At 44.4% G+C, this 13,793-nt stretch overlaps 1 protein-coding gene across 1 annotated transcript in view; it reads left to right on the forward strand.

The window, feature by feature from the left end:
- The window catches only part of Fank1 (fibronectin type III and ankyrin repeat domains 1), a 102,631-nt gene that overhangs the window by 58,335 nt on the left and 30,503 nt on the right, over positions 1-13,793 (forward strand). The window contains exon 2 of the mRNA XM_055608934.1: positions 9,884-10,061. Coding sequence (XP_055464909.1) covers positions 9,884-10,061 — 178 coding nt within the window. The remainder of the gene's footprint in view (positions 1-9,883; positions 10,062-13,793) is intronic.

Genomic DNA, 13,793 nt, shown 5'->3' on the forward strand with positions numbered 1-13,793 from the left:
TCCTTCCCTCAACTGAGGGTTGTCTGGGTTGTTTCCAGATTCTGGCTATCATGAATAAAGCTGCTATGAACATGGTTGAGCAAATGTTCTTGTTGTGTACTTGAGCATATATATTGGATATATGCCTAGGAGTGGTATAGCTGGATCTTGAGGTAGCACTATTCCTAATTGTCTGAGAAAGTGCCAGATTGATCTCCAAAGTAGTACAAGTTTACATTCCCACCAGCAATGGAGAAGGGTTCCCCTTTCTCCACAACCTCTTCAGCATGCATTGTCACTTGAGTTTTTGATCTTAGCCATTCTGATGGATGTAAGGTGAAATCTCAGAGTTGTTTTGATTTGCATTTCCCTGATGGCTAAGGACATTGAGCATGTCTTTGTTTCTCTGCCATTTGATATTCCTCTATTGAGAATCATCTGTTTAGCTCTGTACCCTATTTTAAAATTGAATTACTTGATTTGTTGCTGCTTAACTTCTTAAGTTCTTTATATATTCTGGATATTAACCCTCTGTCAGATATAGAGTTGGTGAAGATCCTTTCCCAATCTGTAAGCTGTTTCGTTCTGATGACAGTGTCCTTTGCTCTACAGAAGGTTTTCAGTTTCATGAGGTCCCATTTATTGGTAGTTGCTCTTAGAGCCTGTGCTGTTGGTGTTCTGTTCAGGAAGTTGTCTTCTGTGCCAATGAGTTCTAGGCTCTTCCCCACTTTTTCTTCTAAAAGGTTTACTGTGTCTAGTTTTATGTTGAGGTCTTTGATCCACTTGGACTTTAGTTTTGTACAGGGTGATAAGTATGGGTCTATTTGCATTTTTCTACAGGTAGACATCCAGTTAGACCAGAACCATTTGTTGAAAATGCTATCTTTTCCCCATTGTATGGTTTTGGCTTCTTTGTAAAAAATCTGGTGTCCATAAGTGTGTGGGTTTATTTCTGGTTTTCTATTCAATTCCATTGATCCACCAGTTTGTTTCTATGCCAGTACCATGAAGTTTTTATTACTGTTGCTCTACAGTACAGCTTGAGATCAGGGATGGAAATACCTCCAGAAGAGCCAGAAGATCTTTTGTTGTAGAGGATTGTTTTAGCTATTCTGGGTTTCTTATTATTCCATATGAAGTTGAGAACTGAAGTCACAGTCACCTTGATGCCTAAACCTCACAAAGACCCAACAAAGAAAGAGAATTTCAGGCCAATCTCCCTTATGAACATTGATGCAAAAATACTCAACAAAAGACTTGCAAACTGAATCCAAGAACACATCAAAGATATCATCCACTATGACCAAGTAAGCTTCATTCCAGGTATGCAGGGGTGGTTCAATATACGGAAATCCATCAATGTGATCCACCATATTAAAAAACTGAAAGAAAAAAAACCACATGATAATCTCCTTAGATGCTGTAAAAGCATTTGATAAATCCAACATTCATTTATGTTTAAAGTCCTGGAGAGATCAGGGATACAGTGCACTTACCTAAACATAGTAAAGGCGATATACAGCAAGCCTATAGCCAACATCAAACTGAATGGAGAGAAACTTAAATCAATCCCACTGAAATCAATGACAAGGCAAGGCTGCCCACTCTTTTCGTATCTCTTCAACATAGTTCTTGAAGTCCTTGCCAGAGCAATAAGACAATTAAAGAAGAACAAGGGGATTCAAATCAGACAGGAAGAAGTCAAAGTATCACCATTTGCAGATGATATAATAGTATACATTAGTGACCCCAAAATTTCTACCAGGGAACTCTTACAGCTGATAAACACCTCCAGCAAAATGGCTGGATACAAAATTAACTCAAAAAACTCAGTAGTCCTTTTATATACAAAAGATAAAAGGGCTGAGAAAGAAATTAGGGAAACAACACCATTCACAATTGCCGTAAAGAGCATAAAGTACCTTGGTGTAATTCTAATTAAGCAAGTCAAAGACTTATATGAAAAAAACTTCAAGTCTCTAAAGAAAGAAATAGAAGATATCAGAAAATAGAATATCTTCCATGCTCATGGCTTTGCAGGATTAACATAATAAAAATGGCCATCTTACCAAAAGCAATGTACAGATTTAATGCAATTCCCATCAAATTACCAACACAATTCTTTACAGACCATGAAAGAAAAATTCTCAATTTCATATGGAATAAAATTTTGATACTTTTAAGATGCAATCTTGAGGCTTCTCCACTGCTGGTGGGAATGTAAACTTATACAACCACTTTGGAAATCAATCTGGTGCTTTCTCAGACAATTAGGAATAGCGCTTCCTCAAGATCCAGCTATACCACTCCTAGGCATATATCCAAAAGATGCTCAAGTATACAACAAGGACATCTGCTCAACCATGTTTGTAGTAGCTTTATTTGTAAGAGCCAAAAGCTAGAAACAGCCCAGATGCCCCTCAGTTAAGGAATGGATACAGAAATTGTGGTACATCCACACAATGGAATATTACTCGGCAATAAAAAAACAATGAAATCATGAAATTTGCAGGTAAATGGTGGGAACTGGAAAAGATCATCCTGAGTGAGTTATCCCAGAAGCAGAAAGACACAGGTTATATACTCATAAGTGGATACTAGACATATAATATAGGATAAATATACTAAAATCTGTACACCTAAGGAAGCTAATCAGGAAGGAGGACTCTGGCTAAGATGCTCAATCCCCATTCAGAAAGGCAAAAGAGGATGGATATTGGAGGAGGGAGAAAACGGGGAACAAGATAGGAGCCTACCACAGAGGGCCTCTGAAGTGCTCTACTTTGCAGGGTATCAAGGCAGATGTTGAGACTCATAGCCAAACTTTGGGCAGAGTGCAGGGAATCTTATGAAAGAAGTGGGAGATAGTAAGACTTGGAGAGGACAGGAGCTCCACAAAGGACAGTGACAGATCCTAAAAGTCTGGGCACAAGGGTTTTTTCTGAAACTGATACTCCAGCCAAGGACCACTCATGGAGATTGCCTGGAACCCCTCCACAGAGGTAGCCTATGGCAATTCAGTATCCAAGTGGCCTCCATAGTAATGGGGACTGGGACTGTCTCTGACATGAACTGATTGGCCTGCTCTTTGATCACCTCCCCCTGAGGGGGGAACAGCCTTACCAGGCCACAGAAGAAGATAATGCAGCCATTCCTGATGAGAAGACCTGATAGTCTAAGATCAGAGGAAGGAGAAGAGGACCTCCCCTATCAGTGGACTTGGGAAGGGGCATGTGTGAAGAAGGGGGAGGGAGAGTGGGATTGGGAGGGGAGGAGGGAGGGATGTATACAAAGTGAATAAACTATAATTAAAAAAAAAAAGAAATGGTTCTGTGGTTAAGAGCATTGGTTGCCCTTGCAGAGGACCAGGATTCCGTTCCCAGTCCCCAGTCCGAGAGGGTCCTATTCCCTTTTCTGACTTCTGCAGTCACTGAGCACACATGCAGTACATATACATACATACAAGCAAAATAGTCACACATAAAACAATGAATAAATCTAATAACAATTTTAAAAATTCAACCCTTGGGAATGCTGGTGACCCCATGGCATGTTGATTTTGAATATGTTTCTGGTTGACAGTTGCTGTAGATACATGCCAAAGCCATGAGTAGTTGTTATACAGTTCATATAACCTTCCCTCAGGCCATCCCAATGACCCATCTGCCCCTGGAGACTAGGTCACAGATGTCACCTGCCCATGAAATCAGGTTTGTGTGTAGAGGTGCATTTTCTGGAGAAAAGTTAGGTGACAGTTGTGTTTTATGGTGTCATATCTATATGACAAATGGGCTTGCTCATTTTTATCTTTATAATGTCCCATTTTTGGTGGTCTGAACCATGAACACTAATTTCAGAGTCTGAACACCTATTTCTCACTGTAGCTCTGAACTGTGGCCAGCACACTGTCACAAGGATTCTCTGTGGCCCAATAGTCACTCACTTATCTTTTGAGTCCTCTCCCAGGACTGGCACATTTCTGTTATCTTAACTACATTCTAACAATTCCTTTGAACCTCAGAAAGTTGAAGACCCAATTGCTGCAGAGAGGTTGGCTTAGGCCATTCTTTTCTGCACCTGGGCCTGTGGTTTGTAAGCAACAGCATCTTATGGGCTTCTTACAGACGCACAGTGATGCCTGTGGCCTCTTCTGAGTGATCACAGGGACCGAATGGTGACAGTGAATGGAACTGTCACAATTTCATATTCACTATTTATCACTTGGCAAATGGCACCAGAATCATAAAACTGTTTTATTTGCCATGTTTTTAGGAGAATTTTTGTTACAGAAAGCTTTTTATGGTGTACAGCATGCATCAGTTACAATTGTACTTTTGAGGTACTTGTAGTTTGTTTTTTCATCTTTACACTTTTTGAAAGACTGTTAAAAGATGGAAAGCCTTACCAATTATAGAAAGGAACCACGATAAATTGAGTGTATGTCTGTTTTTATCTTTGTTTGGAAACTTTAGAAAACTTAAACTTTAAGCCTAAATTTGTGAGTTAAGATTTTGGGACAAAGTCTGGTTATCAAATGTGTGGAAACAAAAGCACTTTTACAAAGATTTGATACTTGTACCAAAGTATTTTATATAGAAATAGAGCATTAAGACCTAAGGATGCAGTTCAGTTGGCAAATTCTTTCATTATTTATTTTTTTATGATGTTTAGATATATGTATGTGTGTGTCCATGTGACTGTCTGCCATGCCTGTGTGGTGTCCACAGAGGCCAGTAGAGGGTTACAGATCTTTTTAGAGCTGTAGATACAGGCAGTTGTGAACCACCCAATATAGGTGCTCAGAACCAAATCTGGGTCCTCTGCAATTGCTCTATGAGCTGGTATCCTCTGAGACCCCTCTCCAGCCCCTCAGTGGCAAAATTCTTGCCTAGCATGCATGGAACCTTGTATCCCAAACCCCATCACTGACTAAACTAGGCTGGGTGATCCACAGCTATGGCAGTACCTGCTAGGTAGAGAGGCAGGAGGGTCAGAAGTTCAGGCTCATCTTCGACTACGTAGCTAGTTTGAGCACAGCCTGGGATACACCAGACCTCATCTAAACAAGTGTGAATGAATGAGCAAAGCATGCGGTTGTCTATATGTGAGTGCATGTGGTCGCTGTACCTACGCTGTAAAACTCGGACAGAATTGATACAAGAGCATTTCTGGCAATAAAAGAGCAACGCAAGTTTGGATACAAACATTTTGGTTCAACAAATAATGAAATGGTCCATGTTTGAGGTTTTTTTTTTTTTAAATGTTAGTTTTTGATCTTCCAAGGCTCAAAGTACATTGCTGAAGACAGGGTGGGAGGAATGTAAGGGGCAGAGAATGATGGGTAGAAGCTGCGAAGTGCTGCCTTCTGAATATGATGTGGCCGCTCAATCCATGAAAGCACAGAAGCTATGGTTACCTGCACAAGGCTCTAGTCAGACCTGCCAGTCAACATTCTTGCATGGATAGAGGCCTGAGCTCATGAGGCCCCACCCCTAGCTGAAGAGCTATTGCCACAGCTCTTCCCAGAGCAATAGCTGCTGGGGAAGAGGAGTCGTTTTTCAGGGTTGTGGGGTGGTAGGCTGCCCATGCTCTGGTAGGTAGCCCTCTACGCATGGATATGCAGGCAGCACTAACTGGACTTTGTGGGCTATAAAAGAAATAACATGAAGGTGGGAGGGAGGAAGAGGAGGGTTGGATTTGACCTGGATAAGTAGGTAATTCAGGGACAGGTTTCTGGTAGAGAGGGCCAGGGGATGAGAAGATAAAGAAAATAGGAAACCTGGGGCCAGATGGTCTTGTACAAGCTATGTCTTGTGCCAAGAAAGATTATTAAGAAGTACAGCATCTTAAATACAGTTTGCCCAAGGAAATGGCAAAAAGTCAACAGGAAACTTTTGTACAGTGGGGCAAAGTCCGCAGGAAGCTGATCAATGTTACACAAAGGGAACATAGGATATCTCAAGCGTGCCACAGATCAAGGACATAGCGCCATTAAGGAAAGGGTTGGCGTCTCAGGATCTGAAGTCACAGCTCTCCCAAGGCCCTGGCCCTTGCCCAGGCCATTACTACACTTGCTGTGAAAGTGGCATTGCTTCCACTGAGCCATTAGATTAGACCTCCAGGCAGCGTGAGACACAGGCCTGTAGTCATGGATGTACATTCTGATTCTAGCACCTCTAGCTTTGATCTCAGACTCGGATGATTAAATTTTCAAGTGGAGGGACTTGTCCACATCCTGGTACTAGATCTATTTTACACTGAGATGTGGCAGCACCTGCCCTGTCACCTGATAACTCATCCTGAGCTTAATCCAGGAAACCTGTCCAGTAGGAAACTCCCGCCTCTGTCCCTGGGCTCCTTCTCAGGAGCAGTTTCTCCTTTCAGTGACAGTAGGTCCACCTAAGTGACAAGACTGTCCACCCCTGGATCTGCATTTGACAGCACTACCTCCGAACAGCTCTGTTGGTGAAGCTTCTCACAGCCTTGCCCTGTGTCCTGGGTTGCTCTCCGCTTCCATTTTCAGGACAGCCTCTCTTAAAAACAGCCTCTGCTCCATTTCTTAGTCATTTGTGAAAGAAACAGTGCTACCTCAAGATCCAGCTATACCACTCCTAAGCATACACCCAAAAGATGCTCAAGTATAAAACAAGGACATTTGTCCAACCTTGCTCGTAGCAGTTCATAGTAGCTGAGATTATATAAGGAAGAAATGCTGGGGGAAGGCCTAGGGTTAGCAGGTGGAGTACACCAGCCAGGATGACTCTGTAACAGGGCCTGGAGAGGCTGGTGGACAGCATCCGCTTTGATATGTTAATAGCACCCCAGTTAAGCCTTTTGTCCCAGGTCCAAGACAAATGTGAGGCCTGAGAGCTGTAAGTCGGTTAGCTAGGAGTGAAGAATGTGGCATTGCCGGAAGTAGCAACTACTGAGTGAAGCCGGAGGCGGTTGGTGTCTTAAAGCCATGGAGATTGATGTGGCTTTGTAAACTTGTTGCTTAACACACTAACATTGTGGAAAGACGAAAATGTGTCTGTGTTTCTGACGTAGCTTGCTTGCGGCATAGTCTCTCTCCTTTCTATGGACTAATTTCCTGAAGGCCAGCTGCCGCCCTGCTGGGTGCTGAAGGAAAGCCCGCGCTACTCCCCGTGTGTAAACTCTAGTTTATCCAACTGCCTGCTTGGCCTCCCTCGCCTCCTTTGCTATGGTCTGCCATGGCTGTGCTTTGGCATTACAGGGTTTGATAGGCAAGTGAACTGCTCAACAGAGGCATTGCGCTGTGATCACGGAAGTCACTGTACCCACCAGTCACACACAGACACACAGACACACACACAGACACACACACACACACACACACACACACACACACACGGCCGGGACCGGGGGGAGTGGCCTGAGCTGGAAGACTCGTGTGGCTCCTCAGCTCCTCCCAGGTGTACTTATCCAAAGCATTGCCGACAGTAATGCCCCCAAACACACCATACACTTGATTTGATATGTGACATCTTGCCATCCTAAGTTCTTTTCATAAACAAACCTCACAGTAGTGCAGAGAGACCACTTCCTGCCCTCACCTTACCTTTGTCCCTTCAGTAGCATCTCAGGTGGTGAACCCACTTCTCTCAATGTTTTTTTTTTTTTTTTTTTTTTTTGTGAGTGGGGTATTTTGCCTGCATGTATCTCTGAACTATGTTTGTGCAGTACCCAAGAAGGCCAGAAGAGGGCAGAAGATTCCCTAGGAACTGGAGTTACTGTGTGGGTACTGGGAATTGAATCCAGGTTTGTTTCAGAGCGCATACTCAGGCCACCCTGAGCCAGTTTAATCATGCTTTCTATAACTATTTGGAAAATAAAGTTAGGAAGTGGCAGCTTGTAGGCTGCCTTCTTTTGTGTCTTTAAGTCCCCATCATTCAGATATGGCCCTTCACACGGTACCAGTGCAGAGGACGTTGTTGGCAGTGTGACCTGCTCTCCTAGCATGGGGCAAGACCAGAGCAGGTCTGTCTGTCTTTAGTGAGGCTTACTGCAGGGGGTCTGGGGTGTAGAGAAGAAGCTGGCTGGCTGTGTGGAATGCTGTCTAAGGGAAATACACAATCATTTCTTCTCGGACAACCGAGCAGTCCATCAGGGCTATGTTCAGTCCTTACAAGGTACAGAGGTGCTTAAGACATGGACCCAGAAATGTAAAAACGGAAGAGACTGGGGGGCAGGCAGGCGAAAACAACAAAGAACAACACGATGCAACAAAACAACCAAAAAATAACTATGGGCTGACAAATCGGTGTATGCCCTATTGGACTATTTTTTTTTTGTTTGTTTGTTTTGAATTTTTGAGGCAGGGTTTCTCTGTGTAGCAGTGGCTGTCCTGGACTTAGTATATAGACCAGGCTGGCCTTAAACCCACAGAGATCCGCCTGCCTCTGCCTCCCCTGAATCCTGGGATCCCAGGTATGTGCCACCATGCCTGGCTTGGACTCCTTATCTTTTAAAAGCTTCTTTAATAAATTTTTTTATTTCTCACCCGATAGAATTGTGTGGATATCCTCTTAAAACATCTCGCATGGAAATCATTCATTATATTTTGTTTTTTATTTGTATTTGAGACAGGGTCTTTCTGCATAGCACTGGGTGTCCTGGAATTCACTCTGTAGAACAGACTGGTCTCAGACCACAGAGATCCACATGTCTGCTGGTGCGGGAATGAGCAGTCATGACAGCTTGTTCATCCAGTCCCTTCCCAATGTTGCTGTAGTTCAGGCCCTCATGCATGTGTCCCCATTGCTGTGGCAGAGATTGTCACAGATGAGTGACCTGACTGAAGAGTACACACTTTTTTTTTTTTTTTTTTTTTTACAGGGTTTCATGTGGCTCAGGCTGTCCTTGAACTCACTATGTGAGGATGACCACAGTGTGCCTCCTGAGTGCTGTGATTATATGCGTGAGCTACCACACTCAAACTTGTGTCGTGCTAAGGATAGAACCCAAGGCTTTGTGCCTGCCAGGCAGGCACTCTGCCCTCCAGGCTACATCTCCACTGGCAAGTTTTTACCTTTCCCCTGTGCTTCCATAGTGCCTTCTGGCAAGGCTTTGGTTTCTACTTCTCCACGGCCAATAATTGGGGGTGTCTTCTCTCACTTGTAACAGTCATGATGTCAGTTCAGTGTCTGACCAGACAAAGTGAGAGCTCGTTGCTGATGACCTCTGTGAACACTTGTTCCGTATCCTGTTGGCTATTTGCTTTCTCTGTTGGCACACAGCTCATCTTTCACACGAGTTATGACTAGCCTGTTCTTGCTTGCTTGCTTTATTTATTTGTTATGTATATAGTGTTCTGCCTGCATGTACACCTGCTTGCTAGAAGAGGGCACCAGATCTCATCTTAGATGGTTGTGAGCCACCATGTAGTTGCTGGGCTTTGAACTCAGGACCTGTAGAAGAGCAGTCAGTGCTCTTAGCCTCTGAGCCATCTCTCCAGCCCCTGCCTGTTCTTGTTTTAAATAGAGCTAATTATACAGACTAGACACTGAGCCTTTGTCATCTATTACAAATAAATTCAGACCAGATACGGCGTTCGCATCTTGGCTCTGCGAGCTAGTTCACTGAAGGACGACAGTAGCATGGCGAGTTTCATTCTTAGAGTCAGCTAATTGCCGAGCCACAGTAATCCACCTTCTGGAAGGGTCACAGTGAACTATAGTACCAGTGGACCAGTGCAGCTGCCGTCAGGAGTGCGGGCGGTCACGTGCCTGCTGCGCGTTGTAGCCCTTTGGCTTTTCAGGTGTTCGCCTTCACTTGCGTGTTCAACATGTTGAAAACAGTTGGGTCTCCAGGCAGGTGTGCCCCCCTGTCTTTCTCTCTCTCCTTTCTGGAAACAGGGCCCTGAACCCCCTCTTTCTCTTTTCAGAAACTGTGCCATCATTAAAGCCACACCCCCCTGTTGTGGGCAAAGTGACTCATCACAGCATCGAGCTGTACTGGGACCTGGAAAATAAAGAGAAGAGGCAAGGGCCACAGGACCAGTGGCCTAGGTTCTCCATCGAAGAGGAAGATCCCAAGATGCACAGTTACGGTGTCATTTACACGTAGGTGCAGAGGCAGCTCGTGTCTTCTTTCCTCTCTGTAGGATGGTGTGCCAGGTCTCTGAGAAGGCCCCTGCTCCTCTGAAGTTAAGGAAGGAGCCTGGGAACTTTTGGTAAATGAGCATTAGTGGTCAACCCGGGAATGAACCCTCATAACCGAGAGCTGCTTTGGCTCCTGAAATACACTGGTGTCATCACCCATGGCTAAATGAAAAGAGTTGGGTGGAGTGAGCTGTGGTTCCCATCAGGCTGCTTTGTTCATGGATACAAGGTGAAACACCGCTAGTCCGCACCAGCCCACTGCTCTCATCAACTGTGACGCCATAGTCCCCGTCTCAGCTCTCTCTATCCAAAATGGCCTCAGTCCCAGCCTCAAGGCCAGGCTTGTCCCCACATCAGGACCTTGCTCCTCAGTTTCCTAACATTTTATTCTGATTTAGTTCATATTCCCTGAATGTGAACCCTAGATGAAGTTCCCTCCTCCATCCGTGTTACCTTCTTACTCTAAGGGCCACAGACCTTGCCAGCCGCTTCCCCTGCCAGCAGCTTTACCTCCAACCCTCATTCAGGTACCTCACAGTTCAGCACTATGCTGGAGCTCTCCCACATGGTGGCTTTTTTTTTTTTTTGTCTCCCCATCAATGTTATGTACAATGGGAGAGGGGTAACATTTCTGCCTTGTGCAATGCTCTGTCCCAGCTGGATGGCTGCAGGCCCTTGCAGAGCTGTGGCTTTCATGCAGACAAGGCCGTAGCAGGGGATCCTTTGCATCAGCCATGCCTTAACCTCTCTTGGCTGCTTAGCCCTTCGCAAAATGAAGTCACCTCTTCCTGTGAGGTAGGAATGCCAGAAAGAGATGCGGGTGCGCGTCTCACTTAGCCTTCTCTGTGGGTACAAGGCGTAACACAGAAGAGCCCGGGCGCCTCCCCTACCTTTCCCTGCTGCCCTGGGACATAGCCCTGCAGGAAATCAGAGGCAGCAGGAAGGCAACGGTGCAGTCAGGAGCCAGGATGTTTGGTTAGCTCCCTCACGCTGATACGGGAAGGTGGGGGCCGGCCCATATGGTGGTGACACACCTCACGACTTTTCAGATTGCACGTCACACCACCATCACCTTTTCCCCTCTCTCTAGCGCCACTCTTCCCTCCACCCCACTCTTTAGTTGCTGCCTAAGTGGTACTATCCTGATAATCTGAGAAACATTTCTCTGTACCCAAAAATAAATAAATGAATAAATTAAAAAATTTAAAAAAATAGTATTATCTGAAAGATAGTTAACCATATGAAAATAATTTTGGAGCCTGAATTCCTGTCTCAGTTTTCTATTGTGAAAAACACTTCGACCAAAAGCAACTTGGGGAGGAAAGGGTTTACCTCAGCTTACAGTTCCACAGCACAGTACAACGTGAATGGAAGTCACAGCAGGAGCCTGGAGGCAGGACCTGATGCAGAGGTCATGGAGGAGTGCTGCTCATAGGCTTGCTCCCCGTGTTTGCTTAGCTTTCCCACCACCCACAGTGGGCTGGGCTGGGCTCTGCCATATCAGTCATTAATCAAGAAAACACCCTACAGACTGGCCTGTAGGCATATCTGGTGGGGACATTTTCTCAACTGAGGTCTCCTCTTCCTAAATGACTTTAGCTTGTGTCAAGTTGACAAAACAAAGAAACAGCCATTAAATCTCCAAGATGTTCTTTAATCATGACACATGCTCGATATGAAGGCGATTTTCTTCTCAAAAGCATACAAACATAATATAAAATGTAATGTAGTATGTATGTATGTATGTATGTATGAATGGATGAATCCATATGCATGTATGTGTAAGTCTACATACCCATGGAGGCCAGAAGAACATGTTTAGTTCTCTGCCCTATTCTACCGAAGCAAGTTCTTTCATTGAACTTGGGTTGTCCTTTCCCAATGGCTGCTTGGTAGGCTGGCTGGCTGGCTAACGATCATCCTTTCTCTTCCCACCCCAGCGCCGGCCTTACAGCCAACTTTTTAATGTAGGTGCTAGGGATCTGAACTCAGGTCCTGATGCTCTTTCTTTCTTTCTTTTTATTTTAAATTGTATTGTATTTTATTTTTTTTAAGATTTATTTATTATGTATACAGTTCTGCCTTGTATATACACCTACTCATCAGAAGAGGGCACCAGATCCCATGTGGTTGCTGGGAATCAAACTCAGAACCTTTGGAAGAGGGGCCAGTGCTCTTTTTTTTTTTTAAATTTTTTATTAATTACACTTTATTCATTTTGTATCCCCCCATAAGCCCCTCCCTCCTCCCCTCCCGATCCTGCCCTCCCTCCCCTTTCTGCATGCATGCCACTCCCCAAGTCCACTGATAGGGGAGGTTCTCCTCTTCTTTCTGATCTTAGTCTATCAGTTCTCATCAAAAGTGGCTGCATTGTCCTCTACCGTGGCCTGGTAAGGCTGCTCCCCCTCAGGGGGAGGTGATCAAAGAGCAGGCCAATCAGATTATGTCAGAGGCAGTCCCTCTTCCCATTACTATGTAACCCACTTGGACACTGAACTGCCATGGGCTACACCTATGCAGGGGTTCTGGGTTATCTCCACAAATAGTCCTTGGTTGGAGTATGATTTTCTGGGAAGTTCCCTGTATTCAAATTATCTTGTTCTGTTGCTCTGCTTGTGGAGTTCCCATCCCCTACAGCTCTTACTATTTCCCACTTCTTACATAAAATTCCATTCACTCTGCCCATCAGTTGTCCATCAGGCTCAGCATCTGCTTTGACAGTCTATACTGCAGAGGCTTTCAGAGGCCCTCTGTGGCAGGTTCCAAGGTTGTTTCCTGTTTTCTTCTGGCTTTCAGAGGCCCTCTGTAGCAGGTTCCGAGGTTGTTTCCTATTTTCTTTTTCTTCTGATGTCCATCTTCTTTGCCTTTCAGGATGGGGATTGAACATTTTAGTTAGGGTCTTCTCTTTTGCTTAGTTTGTTTAGATGTACAGATTTTAGTGGGTTTATTCTATGTTGTATGTTTATATGAGTGAGTATATACCATGCGTGTCTTTTTGCTTCTGGGACAACTCACTCAGGATGATCCTTTCCAGGTCCCACCATTTACCTGCAAATTTCATGATTTCCTTATTTTTCATTGCTGAGTAATACTCCATTGTATAGATGTACCACAGTTTCTGCATCCATTCCTCCATTGATGGACATCTGGGTTGTTTCCAGCTTCTGGCTATTACAAATAAAGCTGCTACAAACATGGTTGAGCAAATGTCCTTTTTGTGTACTTGAGCCTCTTTTGGGTATATGCCTAGGAGTGGTATGGCTGGATCTTGAGGAAGCGCTATTTCTAGTTGTCTGAGAAGGTGCCAGATTGATTTCCAGAGTGGTTGTACAAGTTTACATTCCCACCAGCAGTGGAGAAGGGTTCCCCTTTCTCCACAACCTCTCCAGCATGTGTTGTCCCTTGAGTTTTTCATCTTGGCCATTCTGATGGGTGTAAGATGAAATCTCAGGGTTGTTTTGATTTGCATTTCCCTAATGGCTAATGAGGTTGAGCATTTCTTTAAGTGCTTCTCTGCCATTCGATATTCCTCTACAGAGAATTCTCTCTTTAGCTCTGTTCCCCATTTTTTAAGTGGATTACTTGGTTTATTGTTTTTCAGCTTGTTTAGTTCTTTATATATATTGGATATGAGTCCTCTGTCAGATAAAGGGTTGGTGATGATTCTTTCCCAATCTGTAGGCAGTCGCTTTG

The sequence above is a fragment of the Psammomys obesus genome, unplaced genomic scaffold, assembly GCF_907164565.1.
Source record: "Psammomys obesus unplaced genomic scaffold, mPsaObe1.curated_primary_1811, whole genome shotgun sequence".
NCBI lineage: Eukaryota > Metazoa > Chordata > Mammalia > Rodentia > Muridae > Psammomys > Psammomys obesus.